General features: G+C 40.3%; 1 protein-coding gene across 1 annotated transcript; it reads left to right on the top strand.

The window, feature by feature from the left end:
* On the top strand, window positions 1-17,365 carry dnali1 (dynein, axonemal, light intermediate chain 1). The gene is made up of 6 exons (XM_048613182.1): window positions 1-368; window positions 2,411-2,544; window positions 5,668-5,837; window positions 8,295-8,473; window positions 10,828-10,992; window positions 16,212-17,365. Exons 1-6 carry the CDS (start codon window positions 288-290, stop codon window positions 16,245-16,247), a joined length of 765 nt encoding a protein of 254 aa, XP_048469139.1. The 5' UTR covers window positions 1-287; the 3' UTR covers window positions 16,248-17,365.
* The last annotated feature ends 668 nt before the right edge of the window (window positions 17,366-18,033 follow it).

The following is an 18,033-nucleotide window of genomic DNA, read 5'->3' as shown; positions in this document are numbered from 1 at the left end:
AGAGGGATAGCGTGAGAGAGAGGGATAAACAGAGAGGTAGAAGGGAGAGAAGGTTAGAGAGATAGGGAGAGTGGGATTGAGAGAGAGAGATAGAGAGAGCCTGGGATAGAGGAATTGGAACAACCTGGAAGAAAGAGAAGGATACTGTGATAGAGAGACTGCAGTAATCCAGGAGCTAGAGAGAGGGACATAGAGAGAGACAGGGACTGGGATAGCGAGAGAGACAAAGTTGAACTGGGATAGATAAGGAGATTAAGATAACCCAGGTGGGATTTGAGCTGCAGAAGATGATCCCTCCAATAGACTCACTTTTGAAATATGACCATCCGCTACTTGTCAGCAGGAATGTAGAGAAAAAATCTGCAAAGGTGAGGGCTCTGTATAGTTTTAACCTGAAATCCACCTTCATAGCTTTGCTTTGGGACAGGTTTCCTCCTTTACTTCCGGCCAAATGCCCACTTGAGCCTGATCTGTACTAGGTTCTTGGACTCATGGGTCCAATGAGCCACTGCAATAGACTTGGCTGGTAATGCTTACAACTTTTATAAATATTCAACCTTTTCACCTTCTCAAACTACTGTCTCATTCCTAATTTCATTTTCATTTAAGAATCTGAAGTGTTGTCACCTCTCAACTAGACTTCTCCATATTTGAACCCCTTAAGTCTTGCTTCTGTCCTCTCAGGGCACTGAGACTTTCCTAGCCAAACCCACCAAGTAATGATAACCTGTGTGTCTTTGATTACAGGGCTATGCCTTGTCAACTTCTCTAACCTTTGACTTTGTTCACATTTCGTCTGTGCAATTACCTTCATTATTTCTTACCTTTACTATTGTACCCAGCATGAATTCCGTAATGGCTAATGTTCATGTGCCTGCATAGAATGTCATTCCCTTAATGGCTCTCTCAATCCTCATCAAGATTTTCTATAAAAACATGGAATAAGCTCTTGGATTGCTGACGATAGGCAATTTTATCTCTGCACCATTTTCTTCTGTAATTGTCGTAGTACTGAACAACTGTTGGTTTGACATCAAGAAGTAGGTGACTGAGAACCATCTGCTGCTTGCCAATGATCAACCCAAATGCTTCCTGTTCAGAAGCTGATTTATTGCATTATCCTGCAAGTGAAGCAGTTATTTGCTTGATAGACTGTATATTGACTGATATTGACTGCAACAGGAAACAAGGCTGTGGTACAGAAGATGAAAGCTGCCATTACTTCAGAGCTGCAAGCAGAGCTGTGTAATTTGGCTCTGGTCTTGTTGCAACAGGTATTATAATCAATGACTGCCTGCTGCTGCAGCACAGTCTCCTCATAAACTAGTCCACTGATAGTTGAGGTACAACATCCCATTTCCAGAAAACAACTATCGTTGTAGTTCCCCTTCATTGCGATTCCTTTGCCAACTTCCTTCACCTGTCATTGCTGACTTATCTGATTTTGCTGTTGCCGTGACAGCCTCAATGGATATCTTCTGACCCTGTACAGCCAAAGAGTCAATGATTGCAACTGCAGCCAGAAGTCAGGAAGCCAACTCCGCTATTCTCTGAAATTACACCAATATCAGCCAAAAATGGCTTCAAAAATCCCAGGATCAGAAATAGTCTTTATAGAGGCTTATTACAATAAAAATGGGGACCTTAATTAATAGTACTGTTTAAACCAACTTTTATTTTTCTGGGCAGGTACAAGAAAGTCCCAGAAAGCAATTTCTTAAACGCCTATGAATACATCTTGATAAGCCATTTGATAGTCAGCTCATATTTGTCTTTGCAGGTATGATGGCATTTTGTGTGAATTTCTGCTCTGGGCCATATGTCAGTGAAATTTGTAAGTTCAATACTGAATTTGCACTTGCAAGATGCAAAGGACTTTCTGGTCTAGCTCCTTTAAAAATTCAGCCTGAATATCAATTGCAGTGATGTGCTCAATTCTTAGGAAGAGGCTTGAATACACACACTTCAACTCACAGGCAAGATAACGACTAACTGAGCTAAATTGTCACTGCCAGCAAATTTTCATTGCTAAGATCTCTTTGTATTGTATGGATTGCTTTTGTTAGTCTAATAATGAGAAAGATTTTATTTCTGTGTTGCCTACAACACAGTTTTAGTTGAAATACTATAAAGAAGCCAATTAAAGTTGTGCAAATTGTTATAATGTGCTGTAAAATATCACTAAAATGTACTAAATAAATAGTTCATTCTATTCTGGACTTCTTGTTTAACTGTTTAACAGTGAAATAACTATTTTGAGAAGGAAAGGGCTCCAGTGTTTTTTTGTTTAGTTTTGAAAGTAATATTCCTGGAATGCAGAAGAATTAAGGCTTTTTATATGCTAGAGACTCCAATGCAATGTAGCTCAGCATTGTCCTACAGAATTCAATTTGTGTTTTATCCATTTCAGGCTCGTCCCTTCAAAGTGAGTGCCCAACAGCCTACATCTACTTCACCAATTCCAAGTCCTCCAAAAGCCAAACCAGTTGCAATTGATGTTACCAAGCAGACAGAAGAGATTTTAAATGCAATTTTGCCACCAAGGTAAACCAGCAGGATTTCTCTTCCAAATCAATAAACACTTAGTCAGGGAATTTTGGTCCACAAAAACAGTGACATTTCATTTTACGACTAAGATGCTGAAAGGCTTTGACAAGATGGATGTGGAAAGGATGCGCACTTCCCAGCAATGTCAACATACTACAATTAGAAGCAACTCCAGATTCAAAAGAAATTATTGTCTCTCAAGTCTAATGTACGCAAATATGGCGACCAGTTTCTACACATAGATGTTCTCCAAAGAGCAAATAAGATGAACAAGTAACAAATTTTTTTTGGTAATGTTGGTTTGTTTCCTCATCTATTTCGACCTTTCTGTAGTCATTGACATGCTTCACCATACTACCAGCCTAGACCTGTCTTCTGCTTTCTAGCTGATGGCACTGTCGTTTCCTGGCTCCACTTTATGAATCCAGCATTGGCCAGGAAATCTGCAATGGCTTCACCTTCCACCTCCACACACTTAGCTTGGACCTCTCCTTGGCATCCTCCTATGTCTCATCTATACATTGTCTGCAGTGACATCATCTAAAGGCTTGACATCATGCTTCTTATGTACACTAGAACACCCCACATTAGTGCATCAGCATCTGTCTGGACCTCTTCACTGTATCTGACTTACAGTCTTCGCTGAGCTGTAATATTTTCCAATTAAACATTTGTAAGACTGGAGACTAAACCTTTAAAAAAAAAGCTATCACACTTAAAGAGCAAAGATAAATCCATAATAATGAGTTTATTTCACTCGCAGAGGTTCAGTTATCTCAGTTGGCTGGACAGCTGTATTGCAGTGCAGAGTGCTGCTAACAGTATGGGTTCAATTCCTGCACCATCTGAGGTTACCATGAATGACTCTTAACCTCTCGGGTTAAACCATCACTAGTCATCTCGCTGTACTGAGAGAGCAACTCTAAGATCCTCTGAGAGTGTGGTGACTTTACCTTGATTTCATTCACCAGACAATGGCTGTAAATTCATTCAATTGCTTTTGAGTTAAATAACTGAAATATCACGGTGCACGAAGTTCATAAATTTCCAAAAGCTTTATTGGCATACATTATGTGTACACATACAAACTCCCAATATGAACATTCAAATCAGGAGCAGAAGTAGGCCATTGAACTGCTGTTCCACACAATAAGAACATGGTTGATCTGTTTGTATTCCGAATTCTGCGTTCTCATTTACGCCAAGTAATGTTTGATTCCCTTCTTTAACAAGAATCTATCTTAGAAATATTCAATAATCCTCACCTCCACTGCTTGCTGAGGCAGAGAGTTCCAAAACCCTTAAAGAGAAAGAAATGTCTCTTCATCTCCTAAAATGGCGACCACTAATTTCTAAACAGTGCTCCATAGTTCTGGATTTATTTTTACATTTGTAGCTAGCTTCCTTTCATTCTCTAATTTCTTCCTCCTGATTAACCTATGGTCAAAATATAATGAATTTTGAAGTTTGATTCTTTCCTTAACTTTTTTTAGTTGCACAAGGATTTTTCTCTATAGTACGAATATATTTGTTCTGAGTACTCTGAAATACCCCCTTAAATGTTTGCCACTGAGTCACGTTGGTCTATCGCCTGGTATGCTCATTTACTTCAGCTAGCTTAGCTTTCATGCCAACATAGCTGCCTTTAAGTTTAAACCAGCAGTCTTAGACCCAGTCTTTTTTCTTTCAACCTGAATATAAAATTTTAGTCATATTTTAGGTGATACTGCCCAGGGATTCCTTAACTCTGATGTAATGAATTAATCCTATAACACTACACAATAATAAGTTTAATATGACTTGGTCTCTAGTTGGTTCCAAAACCTGCTACTCTCAGAAACGATCTCATCAGCATTCTATGGCTTCATCATGCAGGCTACAACTGCCAATTTTTTTTCAATTTATATGTAAATTAAAGTCATGTATGATAATGATCATCCTTTTATCACAAGCACCCAATATTTCTTTTAGGATACTTCGTCCCACATTGTGGTTACAGTTATAGATACTGAAATGCCACTCCCCTAATGGTGGCTTTACTCCACTATTACTTATTTACACTTCATTAAATTTGAAATTGTGATCTCCTAAACCAAGGTCACCTCTAACAATTGCACAAATGACATCCCTGATTAATAGTGCTACCCTCTCCACCCTTGCCTAGCTTCCTGTTTTTTTTGAATGTCATGTTCCCCCAATATTAAGGATCCATTCCTTGTCATACTGAAGCCATGTGTCTATAATGCTATACAATCATATTTATTCACTTCAGTGTCAATCATCATCAATATGTTTACTTTTGTTGTGAATGTTACACACATTCAGATACAGAGCTCTTATTTTGTCTCTTTATTACCTTTTAACAACTAGCTTTAATTGTTCTTTTTTTTGCCGAGGTACTTCTTCTCTCAGCCCCTTCCTGCATTCCCTGACCCTGTCTTATCTTGTCCCCACCCTGTGATATACGATATATTTCCGCACTTGATCCCTTGCCCCCCACTATTTAGTTTAAAACCATGTCTACTTCCTTAGTTATGCAGCTCTGGGAGCTCAAAATCCTGCCTATTAACTCTTTCTCTCTTCACAGATACTGCCTGCCTAACTGAGTGTTTCCAGCTTTCTCTCTTTTAATTTCAAGCTGAAGTTAGTCTGAGCTTCTAGGTTTTGTATGGTAGATATCGCCACAGTGAGATGAATGTTATCCAATGGAGACTGAGTTGTAGCTCGAAATCAATGATTATAAAGCAAAAGAACAGAACTGTTCACCATCTATTACTGGATTGGCAGCCTCATGCAAAATAGCACAAAGGTGGCTGACTAACAGAACAAGTGCTCTTCTAAGATGGATTTGAGGCACATTATTGGGAGGTAGAAAGAGAGTATTTTTGTGCATCTGTTCGGTGCTGTACCAACTTGACATGGTTGTGTTCAATCCTGGTAGGCTTTGAAGATATTCCAAACACAAGACTGACACAAGGCTTGAACAGCACAAAATCTTTGAGTGTATCCTATTGATAGAAAAAAAAGCACAAAGCAGATGGACAGCACTTTCCAAAAAGAAAGATTATTTCACAGTTCCAGTTGATTAGTAACTCTCAGTGAATTTACATTTTGTTGTAGAGAATGGACAGAGAATTCTCAGCTGTGGATTCAGCAGGTATCCAGTACTCCCTGCACTCGGATTGATGTTGTCCATCTTCAGGAACAACTGGATCTCAAGCTACAGCAGAGGCAAGCTCGAGAGACTGGAATTTGCCCTGTCCGCAGGGAGCTGTACTCTCAATGCTTTGGTGAGTCTCTTCAGGACTGGTTCCCCTTTTGTTAATATGGATAATCTCTATTATAGGTATAAACATTAAGAACTAATCTTCAGAGAAATTCAATGATCTGGTTTTTGTTGCAAAACCTCTCATCAGAATCCCTTTGTGAATCTCACAAAGAAGAAAATTTAACACAGTTACAATATAGTTTAGTCCATGGGTGCAGAAGCAAAATATCTACACATTTAAAATTTTGTGATGAATCTTATTTTTTATTCGCCAAGTGCAAGTTACATCTAGTGTTTTTATAGTTCCTGCTGTGAGGCTGAAGTGAAATTTCTTGCCTTGTCTTACCAAATTCACCTCATTAACTACCCACCCCACTCTTATGGCTTCCCTCTCATTTGCTTCTATCCTCATTTTACCATCACCACTCTAAGAGCAGCAAGCCTTGTGCCGTTTGTAAAAGGCCATTGTGCATCTTGGAAAGTCTGTCAGTCGGCGATGCCCTGCACAGTCCCTGACATTTGTTTCAGCATAGCAATGGGGAAATTGGCAACTTGCAGTGCAGGCAGGAATCTGAAAGCCCTGTGGAACGGCAGCATGCAGATGTGGATGTCCCCTTCGCCCAGGACCAGCTGTGGTGGCCACAACACCAGACCATGCCAGACTGTCCGAGGTCATGACCCAGCTGTGTGCAGTCTCAGCTGTCCAAAGCAATGTTGAACAGTGTAGAATGACCTGGTCCACTCGGCCAGCATCTTCTCTCCGATACCTCACACTATTTCTACTGCTGTACTAGTCTCCCACCAAGACTCATGCTCTGCCATTCTCACTGTTGCCTGCAACATCTTTCCCATTTGCTGTTACCCACTCTAAACTCCTGACACCAATAACTCTGCACTTCCTGTGCACCAGCTACTCAGTCATTCAAGACTCCTTCCCCTTTGCACCAAAAGTAACAGCTGTGCCACCCACTTACATTCTGCCTTTCTCAACTCCCAGGGGAAAACAACCCAGAATGGGGAAGAAAGATAGGTGTGCATTGCCCATCATTTGCCTCCTAATCGCTATGTGGAGGGCATTGTGACTCTGACCACCTCGAGTTACTGACTGTGTCTAAACCTCCGGACTGGTTTTGGACTCACTGTGTTGGGATTGCTTAAGTGAGTGCTACGTCCCCTGTCGTAATTGACGACTGCTGCTAACCATGATAAGCTTCCTGGATTTGTGCATGCGTTAAGTGGCAAGGCAAGGCAGAACTAGTATTTCACTAAGGAGGCAAAGTGCAAAAAGACAATGCAAGGTAGGGATCCTGTGAGCATCCAAGTAGTGAGTGAGCACTATGACAGTAAGCTAAGAGTCCAGAGATGCAGCCTGGTCCTGTCCATGAGCTGGGTGTGTCTTCCTGAGGGCACAGTATCCATGCAGCAGTATTAGAATGATATTTCTTGGTACAGTCCGAACTACAGTATTTTAAGTGCTGTAGTCCTGTAAGTGGATTGGAGATATCCCATGGGAGCTCTTATAGACTGCGTCATGTCAGATGCCAAAGTCCATGGATGTGGGGTGTGTATGGCCAGTGCCTATGGTGCATGCTGGTACCCAGTGTCCTTTTTGTTCCATGTCAAGAATTCCTAACATCTATTATGTTGGTGTGTTTGGTAAGATAAGAAGCTGAATATTAATGGGAAAAATTTGCCATTAAGAAGGCATCTAATAAGCAGTAATGTTCAATTGGCAACTTGCTGCTGCCTACCAAGAAACTTGCCCAGTCTTGTCACAAATCTTGTCATAGCACCCGTCACTCAGGTATGAATATGGTTTCATTCTGTGTTTTCAATTGGTAAGGGACAACTGTAAACAGTGAGAGAAGCCAAATGTCAGAATCAGGTCACTCACTCACCTGCCATCTATGTATCTGAATTAACATTGGTTTGAGACTTGGCCATGAGGTAGGTCTTGTTTATACCTGTGCTGATTTAATGCTCATCACTGAGGGGCTTTACAGTGAAGTAGTTAAGTAGTTAAATTTTGTGTTTATAAACCTGTTATCTATAATGCCACATTGTTTAATGAGGTTTAATAAAGCAAATGTTAGTAACCCCTCTTTTCTTTTTTCCAATTTCTCTTGGAAAGACACTTATGTGCTGCCGTACTGTTTCATGTTTACTGACAACCCTTCTGTATGCTATGCTTGGATTCTGACAATGAGCAAGCTATTCAACTTTGGAGCATCACATCCAAACCCAAACTAGTTTCTTAAATAGAAAAGTACTCAACTGAACAGTCGAACTACCTTAGTGCATTAAAAGGCACATATTCAGTAGGCACTTGAATTGTGTGCTGTGTTCTTTATGCACTTAAAAAACTGGAAACTATAATGATTTTGTGACACAACATCATGATGTTCTGCTGTTGTGACATGTGTGCTGTGAAAGGCACAGGATATTTTCTGAGTTTTGCATTTTTCATTGTATTTCATAGATGAACTGATCAGGCAAGTAACCATAAACTGTGCTGAGCGAGGATTACTGTTGTTGCGAGTCCGCGATGAGATCCGAATGACCATTTCTGCCTATCAGACACTGTATGAAAGCAGTGTGGCTTTTGGGATGAGGAAAGCCTTGCAAGCAGAAGAGGGCAAAACTGACATGGAGAAGAAGGTAAGCATTTGGGATGATTTAAAAATCCTCATTCAGTGCCTATGTGCGTAGGTTGGTAATTTAAACAACTAACAGGAGGCAGATATTCCATGACCGCCCCAATCTTCAATGATGGTGGAGTCCACCATGTGATTGCAAAAGACCCAAATTTGAAGCACTTGCAACCACCTTCGGCAAGGAGATACCTCCTCCTGAGGACTCCACCATCTCAGATGTCAGTCTTCAGTCAATGTGATTCTTCCCATATGATAGAAAATGGATGACTGCACTGGATACCAGAAAGGCTGTGGACCCCAACCTCTATCCTGAGTGTAGTGGTAAGGTGTTCCAGCATAACTGGCATCTTTTCAACAATGTGAAAAATTGCTCAGCTATATCTATTCACCAAAAACAGGACAAATCCAGTCTGGCCAATTTCTGTCCATTGCTCCACTCTTAATCAGCAGCAAAATGATGGAAGGCGTTATGTGAAATTTATTACCTGTACTCTGATGCTTAGTTTGGGTTCTCCCTGGAACATTTGGCTCCAGATTCCATTACAGCCTTTGCCCAAAATGGATTAAACAGCTGAACTCCAGAAATGATGTGAGAGGAACTGACCTTGAGATCAAGACTACTTTTGTTTGACTCTCCTTGATGCCACAGTCTATGAGAATCAGGGGAAAAAGTCTGTGCTGGCAGTTGTCATTATCTACTGTAAATAAAGCTGATTGTGGTTATTAAAACCAATGTATTTCACTCCCCCCCCCCCCCCCACCCCTCATCATTCCAGGAGTATCTCAGGGTACTGTCTATGCTTAAACGTCTTCAACTGATTCATCAATGACTTTCTTTCTGTCTGAAGTCAATAGTGGGGCTCCTCACTGATGATGGCGCAGCATTCATTACTCCTCAGATTATGATGTAGAAGAGGGCTTAGATGCAGCAAGACCTGGGCAACATTGGGGATTGGGCTGATTTCACAAGTAGTATTTGTGTCACAGATAATGTCGCTAGGTAATGATCATCCTCAACAAGAGAAGTTTAATGATGTCTCCAACTTTCAATAGCATTACCATTGCTGAATCTCCCACTGTCAACATCCTGGGCTTCACTGAAACTTAACTGGATCAGCCACAAAAATATGGTTGCTCCAAGAATAGGTCAGAGGCTAGGAATTCTGCAGCATTCAACTCCTGATCCGAAAGCCTGGTTATCATCTACAAAGCACAAGTCAGGAATGTGATGAAATACTCTCCATTTGGCTGGATGATTGCAGCTCAGAAAATATGCAGAAAGCTGACACTATACAGGAAAATGTCTCTTTGATTATCACTACCTTCATTACATCAAATGTTTACTTTTTTTTAAACCACTGGTGCATTGTGACTGTGGTGTTTAAACCATTTACAAAGTATATTGCTGCAAGTCACTAAGCTTCTTTAGCATCACATTCCAAATCCATGACCTGTACTACAAGGGCTGCAGGAGCATAGGAACACCACCACCTTGTAAGCTTATCTCCCAAATCAGGCACCACGCTATATTGGAAATATATAGCTGCTCTTCAGAATTAGAATTAGGTTTTATTGTCGCGTGTACTCATGAACATGGATACAGGGGTGCAGCGAAAAGTTTACAATGTCACCATTCACAGCACCATCTTAGATACAAGATAACTAGGTACAAAATCTTGGAAAAATAAAGAAATAAGTTAAAAGTTCAACATTACAGTCCTTCTTTGCAGGCCTGCACTCACTCCATGCTGTTTTTTCCCCCCTGAGAGGGCCCGATTTCTCCCTGCGCTGGGCTTGATCTCTCGATCCCTGCACTTCCGTGTTGTTGTATCGCCACCGACTGCCATCTGGGTTCACCAGCCGCCTCGCCACAGGCCACTAGAGTCTCGCTCTGGTGTCATGCTGGGCCTCCAATTACTTCTGTGACACCACTGACCACCAGAGCTCAGCCCAGGCCACTGACCGCCAAACTCCCTGCTGTGGGCCCCCAGCCACAGCCATGACCGAGCTCCCTCCAGTAGGTAAGTAGAGGAAAGAAAAACTAAAAATAAAAGAAAAATGCGAGAAAAGAACCCGTAAAAGCGGTTGGAGCAGATGTGATCTGGATCAGGGGTCCTATTCCGCTGCCATCTTAGCTTCGCCCAATTCATTTAAAGTTAGTCAGAATCCTGGACATCAGCTTATCATCAGCAGTGTAGGTATAACCCAGCCTGTCACACCACTATCTTCTCAATGATAATTAGGGATAACCAATAAATACAAACCTTGCTGTCCCATGAATGAAAGCAAAATTGAATTTGACTTCATTTTCCATTTCATTTTGTACTAAAATTTGTGAGCATGTTTTACCCTGGTTAGATCATTGACTTGGAAACAGAAAAGAAAGAGCTGGAGAGACAACTCAACGAACAGAAGGCGAAGTGTGAAGCCATAGAGAAAAGGGAGAATGAAAGACGTCAAGTGGAGGAGAAGAAGCATGCAGAAGAAATACAGTTTCTCAAACGGACTAATCAGCAACTTAAGGTAAGCAAAGCAAAGCAAATTAAGCTATAGTTAGTATTTTCTGATTCAAACTGGTTACTCAAAGTATCCACACATTTCATTTTATCCTTTGCAACTTTGGCGTCATCTGTTGGTAAGGATTATTAAATGTAACAATATAAAATTAGCCCCTCCTTAGTAAATCCTCATTCCAAGGTACAATGAACCAAACAGATTTTCTTAATTTAGTTAAATATCAACATACAACATAAGGGTTTGCATTTCCTCAGTTTTGGGGTCACCTTGTTCTGTCTTCTGTGAATTTTCAATGTGCTTAATTCCAAATTGTGGACAAGTGACTGAGGAAGTAGGGATTTACTGCCATTTTATAAACTCACCAACAGCTGATACAGCAATTGTCTGATAAATTTAAATGAATATATACAAGGAAATAAAATTTGTTATTGTTATCAGATGGAATAGTGTTAAAAAGTTCCTGACATGGGTCTCTACTCGTTGGTAATCTCATATTATCCACCTGTTTTTGTGTGTGGATATTCTTCACTATGGTGTTTGCTTTCCAAGTTCATTGCCTTTTAATTTTACTCAAATATGCTGGCATAGGTTTTCGATGGTGTATACTCATGTAAAAAGTAAAGTTTTAAGTCTAAATTTGTAGCCAAAAAGTAGGAGTTGACTTTGACACAAGGAATAGCTTCAAGGCACTGCAGTGCACTCTCTCCCATCATCTTGCAATCTCAGAGTTGCCACCTTGGAGGATGCAGCACACAACAGTGAGATGGTAGCCTTGACAGTATGCGTTGGTGTGTGCAGACAAGAGTAGCTGGACAGTCATCTTCAATGTTGCGCTAGTTTATGATTCTGTCAATAAGTGGTTTGCGTCAAGGCAAGTTTGACCTAAGCAGCACTTAATTTATTTGTCTTATGTTTTATTCTCTCATGGGATGTAGGTATTGCCGGCCTGACCAGCATTTATTGCCCACCCATAGATTTCCTCAGTCTGCCTTCTCGAACCGCCGTACTCCATTTATAATCAACATTTTTGGCTAAAAGTTGGGGGTTGACTTAAACACAATAGATGAAAAATTAATGTTCTTTTAGCACAAAGGTCAAGGATGTGAATTTACGAGATTGACCATTACTTGAGTATAGAGGGTGGTAACAAAGGACTTTAAACTAGTTAGGGGTGGGGGATGGTGTTGGGGGCCCAGGAGAAATTGTTAAAATTTCTAGAGTCAAGGGGACAGCTATGAGAAGGGGGTGGTCAATGCAGGACTGAGGGTGTTGTACTTAAATGTGCACAGTATATGAAACATGATGACTGAGCTTGTAGCGCAAATTGAAATTGGCAGTACAACGTTGGGGGATTTACAGAGACGTGGCTGCAAGGGGATCATGGCTCAGAATTAAATATCCAGGGACACACAACCTACCAAAAGGACAGGCAGATGGATAGAGTGGTGGAGTTGCCTTGTTAGCAAGAAATGAAATTAAATTGATAGCAAGACTAGTAAAGGATCAGAAGGCATAGAATTTGTGTTGGGTGGAGTTGAGGAACTGCAAAGGATAAAAAGGCCCTGAGTTGTGTACAGCCTTCTCACAGTAGTCTGGATATAGGGCAGAAAAAGCATGTAAGATTGGGACTATTTCAATAATCATGGGGTACTTCAATATGCATGTGGAGTGGGAAAATCAGGTTGGTCGTGGATTCCAAGAAAAGGAATATCAATAAGATGGTTTTTTGGAGCAGCTTGTGATGGAGCCTACTGGGGAATAGGCCATTCTGGATTTAGTGATGTGTAATGAGGCAGAGTTGATTAGGGAGTTTAAGGTGAAGGAACCCGAAGGGCGCAGTGACCACACCCTGTGGAATTCACCCTGTAGTTTGAGAGGGGGAAGCTTGAATCAAATGTAACTGATTAAGGCAACTACAAAGAGGTTACGGGAGAGCTGACCAGAGTTGATTAGATATGGAAGCCTAGCAGGGAAGATGATGGAGCAGCAATGCAGACGTTTTTAGGGATAATTCGGGAGGCATAGCAGAAATTCATTCCAAAGAAGAACATACATTCTGAGGGAAGGACGGGACAGTCATGGCTGAGAAGGGAACTCAGGGACAGCATAAAAACAAAAGAAAGAGCATTCAATGTGGAAACTAGTGGGAAGACTGAGGATTTGGAAGTTTTTATAAACCTCCAGAATATGACTGAAAAAAGAAGGGAGAAGAAGATGAAATGTGAGGGCAAGCTAGTTTGTGATGTGGAAGAAGATTGCATGAGTTTTCTTTAGATAAATAAAAACTAAGAGAGAGGCAAGAATAGACACTGGACCACTGGAAAATGAGGCTGGAGAAATAGTAATGGGGAATGGAAAAATAGCACAGGAACTGAATAGGTACTTTGCATCAGTCTTCATGGTAGAAGACACCAGTGGCATGCCAGAACTTCGAGAGTCAGTGGGCAGAGGTGAGACTATTGGCCATACTAAGGAGAAGGTGCTGGGGAATCTGAAAGATCCGAAGGTGGATAACTTACCTGGACCAGATGGATTACACCCAGGGTTCTGAAGAGGATAGCTGATCAGATTGTGGAGCATTGGTGGTAATCTTTCAGGAATCACTGGAATCAGGGAGGGTCACGGAGGACTGGAAAATAGCTAATTTAACACCCCTGGTTAATAAGGGAGGAAAGCAGAAGTCAGGGTATTATAGGCTGGGTAGGCTTATCTTGGTCATTGGTAAGATTTTAGAGTCTGTTGTAAAAGGATGAAATTGTGGAGTACTTGGAAATGTGTGGCTACATCAAAGGGATGTTATGCCTGACAAATTTGTCAGAATTCTTTGAGGAGGTAACAAGCAAGTTAGACTAAGGAGAGCCAGTGCACATAACCTATTTAGATTTCCAGAAGGCCTTTGACAAGGTGCGGCACAGATAAGAGCCCATGGTGTTAGGGTTAGGTACTAGCATAGATAGAGGATTGGCTGACTGACAGAAGGTGAAAATAAGGATAAAGAAGTATTTTTCATGATGGCTATTGGCGTCTGTGGAGTTCTACAGAGGTCAGTGTTGGGACCGCATTCACATAATACATTAACAATGTGGACAGAGGACTGAGGGCATTGTTGCTAAGTTTACAGGTGACAAAGATAGAAACAGGTACTGTTGAGAAGGTGAGGAGGGTGCAGAAGGAGTTGGACAGACTAGGAGAGTGGGCAAAGAAGTGGCAGACGGAAAAAAATGTGAACATGTAAGGTTATGCACTTTGGTAGGAAGAATAGAGGCATGAACTATTTTCTAAACAGGGAAAGGCTTTGGAAATCTGAAGCACAAAGGGACTCAGGAGTCCTAGTTCAGAATTCTCTTAAGGTTAACATGCAGGTTTAGTTGGCAGTTAGGAAGGCAAATGCCACAATAGTATTCATTCCAATAGGGCTAGAATGTAAGAGCAAAGATGTTCTACTGTGATCCAGAACATACTTCTAGCTAAGCTGTTCCAGTGCAACTACAATACTGGCATCTATCTGGCAATGTAGAAAATTGCACAGATATGTCCTGTCTTCAAAGCAAGACAAATCCAATCCAATCAATTACCACTGACATAAAACAAAGAACTGCAGATGCTGGAGATGTGAAACAAAACCAGAAGTTGTTGGCAAAACTCAGCAGCATCTATGGGATAAAAGCAGAATTGATGTTTTGAGTCCAGTGATCCTTCATAAGAACCACTCAATTCATTTAGTCTCAAGCATCAGCACAGTGGTGGAAAGTGTTTGAAAGCAGTGCTGTCTAGCAGCACTGAGCAAGAATTGCTGAATAATTTAACAACTTAGCAGCATAATTCCTCACCAGTGCTCAGTTGAATTCCACCAGGGCCACTTGGGTCCAGACATCATTAAAAACATGGACATAAGGCCGAACACTAGAATTGAGTTGAGAGTGATTCCCTTGACACTGAATGTGACATCAGGCCACCGCAGTAAAACAGGAGTCAATGGCAGTCAGGTGTAAAACTCTCACTAGTTGAACTCATCCTAGTAAAACAAAGGTAGTTGTGGTTTTGGAGACTAATTATCTCATCCCCAAAACGTTACTGCAGGTGTTTCTCAGATGCCTTAAGGCACTAAGCCTAGGAGCTTCATCAATGACCTTCTCTCCATCATGATGTCAGAAGTGGAAATGCTTGCTTCAACACTATTTGCGACTCTTCAGATACTGAAGCAGACTGACTGCATGCAGCAATAACTGGACAGCATTTCGTCTTGGACTGATATGTAATAAGTAATATTTGCATTATTAGTCCCAGACCAGGACCATCTCCAGAGCATCTAGCCACTTCTTGATTTTCAATTGCATTACCACGGCTGAATCCACAACTATTAGACATCCTGGGCATTAACCATTGACTAGAAACTTATCTGAACCCACATTATAAATACTATGGCTTCAAAAGCAGGTCAGATGCTGGGAATTCTCCAGCGAGTAACTACTATTCTGACTCCCTGAAGTGGGCTTGAGCTTTGACACACAGAATAGTTTCAGGGCATTGAAGTTCACCCTCTCCCATTGTCTTGCAACCTCTATGTGAATTATCTACAAGGCACAAGTCAGGTGTGTGATGAATACTCTCTGCTTGCCGGGGTGAGAGCAGCTCCAATTATATTCGAGAGGTTTGACATCATTCAAGTCGAAGTAGCTCATCAAGCTTCCTTTGACAGCACCTTCCAAATATGTTCATCTAAAAGAACAAGAGTAGGAGACATATGGGGACACCAACGTCTGCAAGCGCCCCTCCAAGTCGCACGCAATTATGACTTGAAACTACATGACTGTTCTTTCTCTTGTCATTGGGTCAAAACCAAGAACTCTCTTTCTTAAAGCACTGTGCATGTACTTCCACCCCAAGCATTATAGTGATTCAAGAGGCTGCTCATCCTCGTCCTCTTTAGGAGAATTCAGAATGGATAATGGCTGATCTTGCCAGCCATGTCTCATTTAAAAATAAGCATCAGTTCAATTTAAATAATTTCACGATTTGTAAATCTTAATCCATTTTGAACATATAAATACTTGAGAGTGTGTGTCTGTGTAGATGTATATATAAAATTTGTAGCTTACTAGCATGCTACATTACTGCTGTACTTAGTTTATGCTTGTTATTTAAATAATTATTCTCCAGTTACAGTAGATTGTCATTTCTAACAGGAATACTAGTCACAAAATGAATTGTTTTTCTTATCCTAGGCACAACTGGAAGGCATAATATCTCCAAGGAAATGAAACCATGCACTTTCTGTCCAATCCAGACTGAAGTATACTATGCTCTCACACTATTACTGTAATTTAAACTGTATACAAGTTACTACATAGGCATAGTCTGTTGAATAGAACCTCAATGCTCTAAAGACTAGTAACAGAAATACAGCCGAGACTCTTTGGATGCATAAATACAATGTAAGTACAACATATAATTAGTTTAGCAAGTGACACCATTAAATACCCAGTTAATTCTCTCTGCAAAGAGGTCCGTGGAATGGTGTATTCTCTGGTCCTGACAATGTTGTATGTTTACACTATACTTACCATGGTACTGCAATCAACACTAAGATTGCACTTAAAGCTATTCCATGGCCACAAAGAAATGTTACAGTAATAATTCCAGAAATAGTTTTAATTAAAACTCTAATTTAAAAGTATTTTTCTTTTTAAATTATGATAATTAAATTATTTCAGTTCTGTCTAATTATAGGTCTCAATAAATCTTTCACCTCAACAGGAAGAGGGAAACCTATATGTAATCAACAGGTACCTTCCAAAACAAAAAGTACTAAAAAAGGCATCAAAAAGGACAAACTTAATTTTAAAGAAAGAAAAGCTATTTAAAGTGGCAGCAAACTTATTTGTTCCTGGAAAATGCTGCTTGAAGTGGCATATTCTCTCCACTGTGAAGGTATCTGATATGATCTCCTGTGAATTTGAAGGTTCCACGCAGCTTCAAAAAGTGATCATACCACGGCAGTTTACAAAAAGTTAACCAAAAAAACCTAAAAAAAGCACAAACCTTAAGTACTGATCAAATTACAACTGCTTTCAAGGGTGTAAAAAAATAAATAATTATTCATCCACTATTAGTTCTTTAGACGTTGAGGTACTGTTCCATACTTTCCTTCCTTTAACAACATTGCATTAATAAATGTTGGATTTGTGTATTTTTATTACTATGTCAAATTCTGAATTAACATTGCGGTACTAATTCTGCTGTAAATTTTAAGATTTAAACTGTACCATTCTTTTAAAAGAACGTGTTTCTTGAAATAAATGCAACTTTGAAGTCATCTTAGTTCAGAGCAAATAGTGTACAGCATCTTTTCAATAATATTAAAAAGATGTTTATGTCATTTGATTGGTGGCTTGTGAATTCATGTATAAACTGTATTATGAAGATTCACCTACATAAAAAAAACAGGAGTTGGAGGTGACCACTTGATCCTTAGAGCCTGATTCACCATTCAGCAAGATAATATTGATCCTTTGCCTCAACTGCACATTCCTGCAATAACCTCATATCCATTTATTCCCTTGGTGGTTAAAAGAAAAATTGAACTGTGTCTGGAATATACTCAAAATCTGAGCATCCATAGATCTCCATACAACCCCAGGATAGTAAAGTGGAACTGTAGATATTATTTTTCCTGTGTATACTTTGTATTCAGTATTGTATTACCCAAAACCATCATGAATCATCATAAGTGGCTTATGTATTTTCAAGCATTCAGAAACATTCAATTTTTTTTCCTAAATGAAAACTTATCCTGAAGTGTCTTTGCACGATACATCATGGCCATATGAAATATGTTGACGTTTGAGTAATACATGAGCAAACAATAATGCTTAACACTTGTTCATGACAGAAAATAACACATACCACTTGATTGTTTTTGCACACACATGAAGCTTATGCACAAAAAAACCTGGAAACTTGTCTGAGATAGTAGGAACTGCAGATGCTGGAGAATCCGAGACAACAAGGTGCAGGGCTGGATGAACACAGCAGGCCAAGCAGCAT

The sequence above is a fragment of the Rhincodon typus genome, chromosome 27 (assembly GCF_021869965.1).
Source record: "Rhincodon typus isolate 14 chromosome 27, sRhiTyp1.1, whole genome shotgun sequence".
NCBI classification, from domain to species: Eukaryota; Metazoa; Chordata; class Chondrichthyes; order Orectolobiformes; family Rhincodontidae; genus Rhincodon; species Rhincodon typus.
This window is presented reverse-complemented; position numbering and strand designations above follow the sequence as displayed.